The sequence below is a fragment of the Prionailurus bengalensis genome, chromosome A2, assembly GCF_016509475.1.
Source record: "Prionailurus bengalensis isolate Pbe53 chromosome A2, Fcat_Pben_1.1_paternal_pri, whole genome shotgun sequence".
In the NCBI taxonomy this organism is placed as follows: Eukaryota; Metazoa; Chordata; class Mammalia; order Carnivora; family Felidae; genus Prionailurus; species Prionailurus bengalensis.
The window spans coordinates 117491888-117505660 of NC_057348.1; the positions used below are offsets into that span (position 1 = coordinate 117491888).

Genomic DNA, 13773 nt, shown 5'->3' on the forward strand with positions numbered 1-13773 from the left:
CAGCAGCCAGGCCCCCGGGCACTGGGCTGGGGCCACCTGGTGCCCAGAACAACCTCTGCTCCCAGAAAGCTTTGCGTTCCCCCCGAATAAAGAACCTTTGAGCTGGGGAGCCCCGCCCCATGCGGGCCCCTCCCACGGGCGCGAGCCTGGGGGCGGTCGTGGGCGTGTCCCCGGCGGCAGCGCCCGCGGCCCGGGGCGGAGCCTAGCTGGAGGGGCGGGGCTTGCTTTCAGCGCAGGGCTGCGGGGAAGGCGGGCGGGTTGGGTCTCCGGGCAGGTGGCTCCTCTTCCGCCTCTCCCGAGCCCCTGGCACAGCGCCGGCTGCCGAGGGAGCGTCTTTGTGCCCGGTCTCGGAGCCCGCGACGGCCCCTGCGCGCCCGGGTCCATTGTTTCGCTTCTCGGTCTCTTCCGGGCAGGTGCCCGCAGAGCGCCGGGCCCGCACGTGCCAAAGCGGCGGCCGCAGCAGCGCAGGGACCCGCGGGCGCCAGCAGGGGCGTCCCGGGGCGCGCGGCGGGAGATGAAGTACCTGAAGCCGTGGTGGTCGGACGGCGGCGGCCTCCTGCACCTCACCATCCTGCTGAGCTTGGCGGAGCTCCACCTGGACCTTGACCTGGACCTCTACCTGCTGCTCCCGCCGCCCACCCGGCTCTGGGATGAGCTGCTGCTAGCCAGCGGCCCGACGAGCTCCGCCTATGCACTCAGCCCCTTCCCGGCCTCGGGAGTGTGGGGGCGCGCGGACCAGTTGCACCCCAAAGGCCGCGAGCCGGACCCCGCGGCGGAGTCCGCAGGCCGGCTGCTCCGGGAGGTGCGCGCGCTGGGGGTCCCCTTCATCCCCCGCACCCGAGTGGATGCGTGGCTGGTGCACAGCGTGGCGGCCGGGGACACCGACGGAGCCCACGGACTGCTGGGCGCCGCCGCCGCCGCCGCCTCCGCCGGGGGAGTCGGCGCCAGCGTGGACGACAGTAGCCAGGCTGCGCCGGGGGATGGCGGGGACCCCCGAGCGGCTGCGAGTAGCCCCTTGGACGCTGGGGAAGAGGAGAAGGCACCCGCAGAACCGACGGCTCAAGTGCTGGACGCCGCAGCGAGCCAGGTAACCGGAGAGCTGGGACTCGAGCACGGTGCTGGGGGAGCTGGCCAGGAGCCCTGGAGTGTTGTGACGGACCCGGGAGGGAGCACACCCGCTCTTCTTCCACCCTCAGTCCCTGGGTGGTTGCAGTTTCGGGATCACTCTCGCCTCCCTTTTTTGTGAATCCAAACAAAAGCTGTTAGTGCTGTCGCTGTGGCTTTTGGGTGTTTGAGAAAGAAGTGAGTGAAATCGTCCGTTTGTCCGTAGAGGATACCTTTTTCCTGTGTTTGATGGCTGTCAAGGCTAGTTCGGGGCAGTGGAGGGGAGAAGGGTAACTGGTGATTTTCTCGCCTACGGTTTTCGTTCAGTACGTCGTGTACACTGAGATGTGTTTTTCCGGAACCTGTGTCCGAACCGGGGAATCCAAAAGTGGCCTTGGCCACCAGGAGGACACGTTTCTCTTTAAGAACTCACTCTCCCGCCTAACGTGATGGCCCCTTCCCGGATTTTAACCTAGTTGCAGTTCGTTTTGCTGCTTGCCTGGATTAAAGAGCCGTGGTCAGTGTTCAGTCTGAGGCCAGTTGGTGGACGGTCCCGCTGACCTAACCATCCCCAGCTCCTAAAAACCCTCCTCCCTCCTGGAACCTGTGTAACTTCTAATTAGCATAAAGAAAGCATGTGCCCTGACGGTCACCTAGTGACTTAAGTGCCCTTTGGCTTATGGGTTCAAATCCCTTGGGTTAACTTCCTTTTGAAACAGAGCTCGCTGAGATGGACTGATGGAAGTATCTATGTGGTGCTCCCACTAGCTGCTGGAGTCTAAGGACACTTAATTCCAATTTTCACAAAACCATCTTGCCCAAAGTTCCTTCATAGTGACCTTTTTAATTGTCTCTTGGCCCAAATCTGAGTGTTAACGTTTGGTATCGATCAACAGGTGTTCCTTGGATGTTGTTTTTGTGGAGCGCAATCTCATGCACAATGGGAACTGGGGTAGACAGGTTTGTTTGCTGCTCTTCAGAATTGCCCCGTTTGTGTAGGCAGTTGCCAGACGAGCTTCTCCACCCTCTCCTGGAGGGGTCATTGTGCCGAAGTGCTTGTGATTCACTGTTATGCAGATCCGATCCCTTCCTCTTCCTGAGGCCGGAACTAATGGGATGGGGTTTAGTGCGAGTCTGGGTGGGCTCCTGTCGAAAACAAAAAGTGGAAGGCTCTTCCCACTCACTCATCCAGTCTCGGCCTTCACCTGAATCCTCTGCCTCCTAAGGGGTGGTGCCTGGGGCACTGCAACCTTTCCCGATTCTGCCGCAGGGGAGTGGGGGTGGGGAGAGAAACCCAATGCTCCATGCTGTAGCAGATGGCACCCTCCCCCTCCCCCCCCTTCATGTCACCCGCCTTGCAAAGCAAACCCGGACCTGGGGAGAGGTGAAGCTGTTCCCTCCCCTTCCCAGCATTGCCTTATTTAGTCTCTGCAAACCCGCATTCGGGGAAGCTCTGGGGGCCAAGGCTTGGCCGCACCTCCATGGAGGCCTTGAGCCCAGCTTTCCTAGCGGGGAGAATGAAGTTCCTACGGGCCGTTCTCTTGGTGTTGCCTTCCTCAGCTAGCACGTGTGGACCTGCTGGACCGCGGCAGCTGTTGGGGTGCCCCGGTGATATGCATCCTGGTGATGATCAGGTGCTGAACACCCTACATTTTCACAGCCAATTCACCTGTATTCGCAAAAACAAAGAAAACATAAGGAAGTTTGGTTGTAAGTTTGTATGTGTTTGGCAATACCTTTTTTTTTTTTTTTTAAAGCCACCTTGTGAGGTAGGCAGACCGGGCATCCTTCCAAACAATTTGTACTAAAAGAAAATAGAGGACCAGCGATGTTAGGGGACTTGGGTAAAGCCACGCAGTTAATTGGTGCCAGAGGTGCAACTAGAACCTGAGCTTTCGGATCCTAGGCTATCGCTTTATTTTTTTTTTTTAACATTTTTTTTTTTTAACGTTTATTTATTTTGGGGACAGAGAGAGACAGAGCTTGAATGGGGGAGGGTCAGAGAGAGAGGGAGACACAGAATCTGAAACAGGCTCCGGGCTCTGAGCTGTCAGCACAGAGCCCGATGCGGGGCTCGAACTCACGGACCGCAATTTCATGACCTCAGCCGAAGTCAGACGCTTAACCGACTGAGCCACCCAGGCACCCCCCCCCAGGCTAGCACTTTAATTAAGCACTTGTGTCTGTACCCAGGTTCTCTGAACCAGCCTGCAGCTGGGATGGGGGTGATGCCTCCCACTCCTGACCTCCGCACCACCACTCTCCAGTGCTGGATTGACTTTTTTTTTTCCCCCAATGTTTATTTATTTATTTTGAGAGAGAGCGCAAGCCCGGGAGGGCAGAAAGAGAGAGGGAGAGAGAGAATCCCAAGCAGGCTCCTCACTGTCCGCGCAGAGCCCAGTGCAGGGATCGATCCCATGCACCTCGAGATCGTGACCTGAACTGCAGTCAAGAGTCAATGCTTAACCAGCTGAGCCACCCGGGCAGCCCCGGGTTGGCTTTTAAAAGCAGATTGTACCATCCGTAATACTGAGGTTACAATTTGAAACCATGACTCTGCAGAAAATGGGCTGGGAAAACAGCGCGGGCTTTTGCAATCTGCAAACCTGGGTTTAGGGATATCACTTACTAATGTGCCCTCATACAGGTTCCTTTAATCATTCCAAGCCTCAGTGTTTCACCTCTCAATTGGGAGAGTAACACTGACTTCAAGGTTCCTGCGAATTAAATGGGAACAGCATGTGTGAAGTGCCAGCCCCATGCCTGGAATATAATTGCTGTTCTCTTTCTGCCTCGGTTCTCAACCCACGCTACTTAACCAGTCCCCACTCACTTTGTTTCCTTTTGTCCTGTTTATAAGTCTGAGCTGGTTGTTTGCTTGTTAGGGGGTTGGGTGTGGTGTGTTGCAGCCAGACTGCCTGGTTTTGAATCCCAGCCCTCTACCACTTAAAGCTCTGTGACCTTGGGCCAGTTTCCTTGCCTGTCTGTGCTTCATTTTCCTCACCTGAGCGATGGGAATAATAAAGGTGCCCACCACACAGGATTGTGAGAATCAGTTCATTCCGTGTAGTTGGCTTAGAAGTGTGGGAGTGCCTGGTTGGCTCAGTTGGTTGAGCGTCCAACTTTGGCTCGGGTCATGATTTCTGGTCCATGAGATCGAGCCCCCACATTGGGCTCACTGCTGTCAGTGTGGAACCCGCTTTAGATCCTCTGTCCTCTCTCTGCCCCTCCCCTGCTCTTGCAAGGTGGCTACTGTTAACTTCGACAAGAGAGAGTGTTTTGTCCTACAGGAACAGCATAGGTTTGTTTTGTCTGTTTTTATTATTTTTTAAAGTTTATTTATTTTTTTTAATTTTTTTTTTTTACGTTTATTTATTTTTGAGACAGAGAGAGACAGAGCATGAACGGGGGAGGGGCAGAGAGAGAGGGAGACACAGAATCGGAAGTAGGCTCCAGGCTCCGAGCCATCAGCCCAGAGCCCGACTCGGGGCTCGAACTCACGGACCGCGAGATCGTGACCTGAACTGAAGTCGGACGCTCAACCGACTGAGCCACCCAGGCGCCCCTAAAGTTTATTTATTTTTGAGAGAGACAGGGAAAAAGAATACCAGGCAGGCTTCCCTCGGTCAGTGCATAGAGCCCGATGTGGGGCTTGAACTCATGAACCGTTAGATCGTGACTTGCGCCAAAATCAAGAGTTGGATGCTTAACCAACTGAGCTACCCAGGTGCCCAGTTTCGTTTGTCTTTAAATAGATAATTTCAGTGGCTTATTTGAGCTGTAGGAGATTCTGGTCTTAATGGTATAATTTTCCATAATTTTTGTACATATGCAAAACTGTTTCGGAGTAGGGGATTTTCCAAGTATCAGAAGAAATACTGCTTTGGTTTCACTTCTTAGCGGGGCCAATCATCATCCGAAAACAGAACCTGGAATTCCCCAGGGTAGACCTGCTTCCCTTCATAACCACAGCCATTCACTCATGACTGATGATGCACGTGTTTTCAAAGTAACGCACAGATTAAACAAAGAATTGAACAGTTTTTGCAGAATTGAATGTGTGAGCATATGTTGGCCTATAGCCAGCCGTCAGCATTTCAGAGAGCTGTCTACCCTTTGAAGCTGAGAGGCTTGTGGTCATCTCGATAATGGTTTCAAGCCTCCAGGAGAGGGACCCTGTGCTGGGTGAGGGGTCCAGCAGGACCTCGTGGGTTAGACTGGGTTCCTTTGGGTCACAGGAAGAATCTAAGTGTAAAGGAAGAGAAAGAAGCTCTTAATTGTTAAAGTAAAGTTGGTTTTTCATTTCAAAAGCAAAGTTAATCAGTCACTGGTGCCTGGGCAGTTGGAGATAGATGAAATCTCAAACACTTGCTTGTTTTTAACTCACGCCTATGATACAAAAATAGTCTTATACCTTCATACATCGCAGTGTAACCAAGTTTCAGAGGAGGCTCTTTGCTTAAGGACGCAGTGAACTTTCACCTATGGCCTTACAGGAGAAGATGGCATAGGGTCACTGTATCAGCGTCCCAGGGCGGCTCTAACAAAGTGCCACCAACTGGGTGGCCTACACGGCGGAAATTTGTCTCCCAGTTCTGGAGGTGAAAAGTCGGAGGTCAAGGCCTGGTTCATTATGAGGCTGAGAGGGAGAGTCTGTTCCAGGCCTCTCTGCTAACTTCTGGTGGTTTGCTGACCATCTTTGGTGACTCTTGGTTTCTACTGTGTTGCCCCAATCTCTGCCTTCACCTTCACGAGACACTCTCCCTGTGTGCACACCTGTAGCCAAACTTCCCCTTTTGTAAGGACACTGGTCGTACAGGATCGGGGCCCACCTGACTCAACTGATGGCATCTGCATTGACCCCATTTCCAAACAAAGGCACGCTCTTAGATACTGAAGGTTATGACTTCAACATGGGAATTTTGAGGGACACGATTCAATCCATTACGCAGTCACCATCTCCCTTTTCCTGGCAACTCTTGGGGCGTTCAGCTTGTTGAGCAAGTAGGCCGCAGCAGTTTCCGGAAGCAGCTGGTCTATGTGTACGATCATTTGCTGCAGGACTTGATGTAAGCCCATGAGCAAACCTGGGGTGTTTTTTGCTGGCTTCACGTACAACCAACCCCAAGGAACCTTACTTCAGACTTCTTCCAGTCAGTTTTTCACCTCAATATGCGGTTTATAGAAATATCACCCTCTGCAGTGTCCCTTGTATCGTTTCCCTGCTGCTCAGCTCAGAAATCAGAGCGCAGGGCCCGGGCTGGGACTCCCGAGGCAGGCTGGGCCAGTGGTCAAGTTTACTTGACGCTGGAGTCAAACCCGAGGCAGGGGTAGCTGTAGATCTCGGCTCACTGCTGACAGGTTGTGTGATCTGGGGCACACTTTTTAACCTCTCTGTGCCTTGGTTCCCTTATCCGTAAAGTGGGATGGTAAGAGTACTTTAGGGAGTTGTGAGGGTTAAATGAGATCATACAAATTAGGGTTGGTACACAGTAAGCCCTCAGTCATGTCTGCTACTGCTGTTAATTCAGCTGGGGCTGTGACGCCCCTGCCCCGATTTATTCCTATTCCTTCTCTTGCCCGGCACAGGTTTCCAAAGCTCACGGTCATCTCTTCACTTTCATCTGGGGAGCGTCCACCAGCTCATTACCTACCTACCAATTCAATCTTTTGTCATTTGAGGCGCCCCATTAGGCTAGTGTGACCCAACTCCCCAGCTGCCCAAGCTGAGCTCATCTCCCACTTAGGTTCTACCTGTGGCCTACTTTCCACCTAAAACTTTCTCCCTTCCTTTTCCCCAGACCGCCCCGTGTTCTCCTGCACCTCACTCTGTCACCTTGGCCCAGAATGTGTCCTTTCATCCCTTCCAAGTCTTTTACTGCTACATTCTCAGACTTCTCTCAACTATCATCACCTCTGCGATAAGCATTTCCTGTTCTTTCCTTTGAGCCCAGCTGCACTGTGTAATGTTTCATAGGTGGGCCTTGGCATCCTCTCCTTGGGACTGCAGTGTCTTGAGCTTGGAAACTGAGTCTTCACTTGAACCTGCAAGTAGCACCAAGGCCAGGGTCAAGGGCAGAGGCCGGTGCAGCCCACCTCTGCTGAGCACTCCTCACCCATCCGTCACGTTGCCTTGCCAGAACTTCCAGAATGCCATGAGCTTGAACGGGTCTTGGGTCATTCAAGGCTAGATAGCGCCCCAACTGGAAAGTAGGTCAGATCTGAAATCCTGATAGGCCATCTGACCATTTAATGCCAGTTTGAGTGGATGGGGGCCATGGAAAGCCGACTTTCAGGTTGGCATGATCATTAATCAGGTGGTGAAATTTAGGATTGCCTAAAGTGATATGGCAAGTTAGTGACCTTGCCTGGAATAGAACAAATCACCACTGTTAAGCACCGAGTAAACCATACACCTCCCACACACTACAAAACTTCAAACTTGGGGGAAACACGCTTCCCCCATCTATGGCAGTTTTTTGATATGAGTAGCTTATTCTCAAAATCTGGTTGTTAAGGATCTGTGTTAATATTCCAGTACACCTCTGGGCAGCAGAAGCTGGCTGAGGCTCAGACACACACCTGGGTTGGTTTGGGTTGAGTTGCAGATAGTGGTTGGCAGAGTATGGACAGTGACGTAGAGGCAAGGCATGGCCTTTTGAGGTTGGATAGAACTGGCTTCCCATTGGCATCAGGGTTCTTCGGAGAACAGAACCAGTATGATAAATATACATGTATACATGTGTATGCATGTGTATACATCTATTTTTTTTTTTTATGTTCATTGATTTATTTTGAGGAGGGAGGGGCAGAGAGAAAGAATCCCAAGCAGGCTCCGCACTGTCAGCACAGAGCCCCATATGGGACTCGAACCCAAGAGCCGTGAGGTCACGACCTGAGCTGAAATCAAGAGTCAGACGCTTAACCGACTGAGCTGCCCAGGTGCCCCTATATATCTGTTTTAGAGATTTGTTTCAATTGGCTGATGCAGTTGTGGAGGCTGGCAAGTCCCAACTCTGGGGTAGCTGGACACTCCCAGCAGGCACTGATGCTGCAGGCTTGAGGCAGAATGTCTTCTGCCTCAGTGAAACCTCAGTTTTGCTCTTAAGGTCCTTCAGCTGGTTGGATGAGTCTCACTCCGATTAGCAAGATAATCTTTTACTTAAAGTCACTTGGTTGACCGTAGCTGTAACCACAAGTACAAAATATCCTGACAGCACCACCTCGGTTAGTGTATAATTGCATAACTGAGTACAAGAGCATAGCCACTTTGACACCTGAAACTAACCATCACACCATCCCAGCTCTGGCTCTTCCTGGGCAACCTCTGTGAGCCTTAGTTCCCAGATTGTAGAAGGGGAATATTAACGTCTTTTGGGGAGAGTTCTTATGAGGGTTAAAGAACACTGTATGTTAAAAGGCTAGTATAGTTCCTGGTGTGCTAATAGATGTCTAACAGATGATTTGCTCTTATCGCCCCTGAGCTGGGGGTCCGATCTCCAGGAAACCCCTGTCCTCTGGAGGAAAGCATCAGACTGCTAGGACATGCTGGGACCTGCTTTGCTGGAAATGGCTGAATGGATTGGGGTTGTGCCATGCTGAGAAGATCAGACTGAGGGAGGAACATGATGAGCAACTCAGATATTTGAAGAGCTGTTATGTAAGGGAGGCCTGGAAATTGTGGAGGAGCCAGACCCTGAACGTGAAGGCTCATCCAAAGGAAGAACTTTTGAGCGTGTCTGGGTGGCTCAGTTGGTTAAGCGTCTGACTCTTGGTTTCGGCTCAGGTCAGGATCTCATGGTTCGTGAGATCAAGCCCTACACTGGGCTCTGTGCTGACAGCGTGAAGCCTGCTTGGGATTCTCTCTCCCCTTTTCTCTCTGCCCCTCACTTGCTCTCTCTCTCTCTCAAAAATAAATATATAAACATTTATAAATAAATGAATGAATGAATGAATGAATGAATGAATAACTTTTGTTTGTTTTCAGGTAGGCTCCATGCTCCATGTGAGGCTTGGACTCACAACCCTGAGATTAAGAGTCACATTCTCTACCAACTAAGCCAACCCGGCACACTTTTCTTAGCCTTTCTTTATTTTTTAAATATTTTTATTTTTTTTAACATTTATTTATTTTTGAGACAGGGAGAGACAGTATGAACGGGGGAGGGTCAGAGAGAGAGGGAGACACAGAATCTGAAACAGGCTCCAGGCTCTGAGCGGTCAGCACAGAGCCTGACACGGGGCTCGAACTCACAGACCACGAGATAATGACCTGAGCCGAAGCCGGCCGCTTAACCGACTGAGCCACCCAGGCTCCCCTCTTATCCTTTCTTTAGAGTGGAGTTTCTCCCAGGGTCATCCAGTGACTGCGTCATTTACTAAGTTGCTTGTTAAAATGTAGATTTGGGGGCCCACCCCTGATGGGCTGAATTAGAGCTTCTCAAGTGGGGCCTGGGAATCTCCAGTTTATGGGACCTCCCAATGATTCTTAGGTTTCTTTCCCATGGCCTCCCAATATCCCCCCCCCTCCCCCCAATGGAAGACGTGCCTGGTGTTTTAAAGCTGAAGCCAGATCTCTCTAGTTCCTTGCTGGAGGGTGGGGGACTAGCTTGGCAAAAAACTAATAATGAATGCAGAACTACAGTTGACCCTTGAGCAATCAGGTTCAGGGTTCTGATGCCACACACAGGCGAAATGCCATGTGTAACTTATGACTCCCCCCAAACTGAACTGCTGATGGGCTACTGATAACATGAAGAGTTGATGACATATTCTGTAAGTTATGTGCATGACATTCTGTATTCTTACAGTAAAGGAAGCTAGAGCAAAATGTTAAGAAAATCATGGGGAAGAGAAAAAAAAAACTTTACGGTACAATGCTGTTAAAAACTCCACGTATCAGTGGACGTGCGCAGTTGAAGCATGTGTTGTTCAAGGGTCAAATATAGCTCATGCATGAATGCAGTTGAAAGCTCGTGCTTAAGTTCTAAAGCAGGCAAAGCCAAGGTAGAAATACCAGAACAGGAGAGAACTTTCTGGGCAGGTGAAAACGTTCTGTGTTGCAGTTAAGATGTGAGTTAAGTGGGTGCCTCCATTTATCGAAATCGTACAGCTAAGGTTTATGCATTCCTGCCTATGTAAATCCTACCTAAATACCGTGCTAGAATAGTTTTGCATGGAGGGGTGGAGATACTGATGATAGAAGAATGACAGAGTGCTGATAGTGGCTGAAATGGATGAAGGGTACGTTACTATGTTCTGTTTTCTGCTTATTTTATGTGTTTGGAATTTTCAATAGTAAAGAAATACAAACACATTATGCATTTTGAGGCCCACTTGGCCTGTCTTGCCTGCTGGGGTAATCATTTATTTATTCATTAAAGAAATGAATCGTAAATGAATTTTTTTTCTAATGTTTATTTATTGGGGGGGTGGGGGAGGGCAGAGGGAGAGAGAGAGAGAGAGAGAGAGAAAGAAAGAAAGAAAGAAAGAAAGGAAAGAAAGAAAGAAAGAATGAATGAATCCCAAGCAGGCTCCGCTCTGCCAGCACAGAGCCCGATGCGGGGCTCAAACCCAGAAACCACGTGAGATCATGACCTGAGCCAAAATCAGGAGTCAGACGCTCAGCCGACTGAGTACCCAGGCGCCTCTAAATGAATTCCTACTGCCTACCTCACCACTCCCCCCAACCCCTCAGCCTGCACAGAGGGGCTGCTTGTATGGGAAACAGCTCCTTTTAAAATCAGAGCCTGTGCGCTGGAGCTCATACCCTGTGTCATAGGTGTGGAGGCTCCTATTTAGAAACACTGTTATTTTTACACCTGACTTCTAGTGGGCAGTCACATCAAATAACTTCGTTTCAGCCTTGGGGAGCATTCCTGCCAGTTGCTTAGCTGCCTCCCTGCCATGTCCAGGGGCTTCAGAAATGAGTTTAGCTTCTATCTCGTGTTATTATGGGAAAATTTCAAGCATATATTACAGGTGGAGAGAATGGCTACCAGGGCCCAGGGTAATGGGACTTCCTGTCTCTGTTATCTGGCTTTAACAGTTACAGTTCATGGCCGGTCTTGTTTTGTCTATTACAGCCCCCACCCTACCCCCAGACTTCATTTCTTGTGATTCCCCCGGCCAGTTCCCTGCAGAGAATTCTCAAGAGAAGAGAAAACAGCCCATCTTTGTTCCTGTCTGACTCTTTCCACTACCTTCGCTGACTCAGAAAACCTTCTGTAAATATTTCCGCATATATCCCTAAAATATAAGGACCCTTCTAAACATCACCGGCGCATCACCATTAGCACACCTAAAAAAATCAACTGTAATTCTTCAATAATCACCAAATTTCCAGTCGGTATTCAGGCTCCCCCAAACGTCTCACGGGTAGTTTTTCCACTGTTGGTTTGTTGGACTCACGATCCAGACGAGATCCACACCTCCCACACCTCGCGTTGTAGCCAGCCGGCCGTGTTTGCACGGGAAGGTGATAGACAGACGGAACGTCGCTTCCTGGTCTGGAGTCAGCCCTCCCCATGGCTGCTGCTGTCATCTGCGTGGCGCGGAGCGAAGCAAGTGGACGCCAGCGTGGGCAGTGGTGTTGCGGTCAGGGCTCTGGCAGGAAGCACAATCTACCCTAGGTGGCTCAGAGGAAGGGACTTCATAAATGATTTCTTATGGGAACAGATGGGGATGTTAGAGGACCCAGAGACTTCCAAAGGGGAAGGGTTGAAAGTTTCCGAAGCTGAATGAGGAGGGGGCCGTCATCGACGATCAAAGCGGGAGAAGTGCTCTGGCCTTTCCTTTGTTCGCTGTCCAGACTTCCTGCTTCTGCCGTCCCACTGTTGAACCCAGCTGGAAGCCAGCCTGCCCAGAGTTAGCAGGGGACAGCTTCTGTGGGCACACACAGATCTGGAGGGACAAACAAGAACTAGTGCAGGGGCTAAGATCTGGCCATGAAGGACAAATGCCTGCAGCCAAATCCTGGTTCTGTTCCTTCAAAGCTGTGTGACTTCAGGCAAGTTGCTTAACCTCTCTGGGCCTCAGCTTCCTCCTCTGTAACAGGAGATAACAAGAGTACCTACCTCTGAGCAACTTAAATGAGATCACGTATGTGGTGCCTGGCCCACAGCGAGGGCTCAATAAATGTGAACTATAATTATTATAAACTGCTATTAAAAACCACCCAGGCCAAATAGAACACAGCCTCTCTTTATCTGGCTCCTCGTTTCTCTCTAGACCTGATGACTCCAGCTTGCCTCCAGCATGGAGACAGGCCTCAGAATTCTTTGGCCTTCACCCCTCTCCCTCTGATGTCATCCTTCTCGTAGGCAGCACACTGTTCTTTGTCTTTGAAGGTCCATCCAGCCCTAAAGGTCAAAGCAGGTCTCAGTCGTTCCTCCCCCAGAAGCATAAATGAAAGGCCCAGCTAAGCCAGCTGGGACTGTTCACAAAGACTTTTTTCAGGGTCAAGCTCTGCATCACAGTATTGAGGTCCCAATACATTATAATAAGTACAGGCTTGGAAATCGTGGTGCCAGTTATCAGGAACTTCAGGGATTTAGCAAGAAGAGAAAAGCCCAGCTTTGCTCCTCTCTTCCCCTTTCCAATACCTCCACTGCCTCAGAAAATTTGCAAGACTCTGCACCTTAACATTGTTGGCGGGGGCGGGGTGGCGCGTCTGTGTTGCTCAGTTGGTTAAGCGTCCGACTTTGGCCATGGTCATGATCTCGCAGTTAGTGGGTTTGAGCCCCACGTCCGGCTCTGTGCAGACAGCTCAGAGCCTGGAGCCTGCTTTAGATTCTGTGTCTCCCTCTCTCTCTGCCCCTCCCCCGTTCGCACACAGTGTCTCTCTCTCTCTCTCTCTCTCTCTCTCTCAAAAATAAACATTAAAAAAAAGAAAAACATTGGTGGCACAGGTGAATTACAGCTGGAGGTGTTGTAAGTTTACAGCCCATCAGGAAAGAAAAGATCCAAAGAATTATAATTTTTAGATAGAATAGGATAGATAGAATAAGGTAAGTGTCATAAGAGAAAGCCCAGAAGCCATGGCGTTTTAGAGACAGAGAGACTTGAGTTTTAGCTTAGGGGCCCAAAGTCATAAGGTTGTGGATCCATGGGGAGGAAGAGACAAGTCCCCTCAGCAGAGGACTGTGGTGGAGAGAATGTTTCTAGCAGGTGCCGGTTCAGTCCAAGTCATTGGACTTGTAGAAGCGTTGAAGTGCTCCAGCTCACAAGTTTACGGTGGCTTCCTATGGCAAGTGTGGAAACTTTTTTTTTTTCTTAATTGAGTCCCAGCCCCACAAGAGTAAAAATCACCTACACACAAATAAAAAGTAACTTAATGATGGGTTTGACTTACCCACTCTTTAAATTAAGAGCATGGACCATAAATCTCCAGTATATACAACAGTACTCGTAAAACACATATGCTCTGTGTCTCAGCCCCATGTCACTGAGTTGAGAAAAACAGGAAGAGAAGAGAGCAAAGATGATAATTACTGGTACCAGGGTCAGGTATGGCTTTCTCTTGACATTCTGCTGGAGTTGCCAGCAGTTAGTAATTGCAACTCTTGAGAATGAAAAAGCGGTGGAAAGGAGTCGTAATTGTACAACATCTTAATGTACAAAGTGCTTTTTCTCAACGAATCCCTTAAAATGTGTGTTAGAAAATACCCT

The 13773-nt window shown here is 50.3% G+C and overlaps 1 protein-coding gene across 1 annotated transcript in view; it reads left to right on the forward strand.

Moving 5' to 3' along the window:
- The first annotated feature begins 227 nt into the window (after positions 1-227).
- NFE2L3 (nuclear factor, erythroid 2 like 3) overlaps positions 228-13773 on the forward strand; it is a 31226-nt gene continuing 17680 nt past the window's right edge. The window contains 1 exon segment of the mRNA XM_043589115.1: positions 228-1087. Within this exon segment, the coding sequence (XP_043445050.1) occupies positions 515-1087 (573 nt within the window). The 5' untranslated portion in view covers positions 228-514.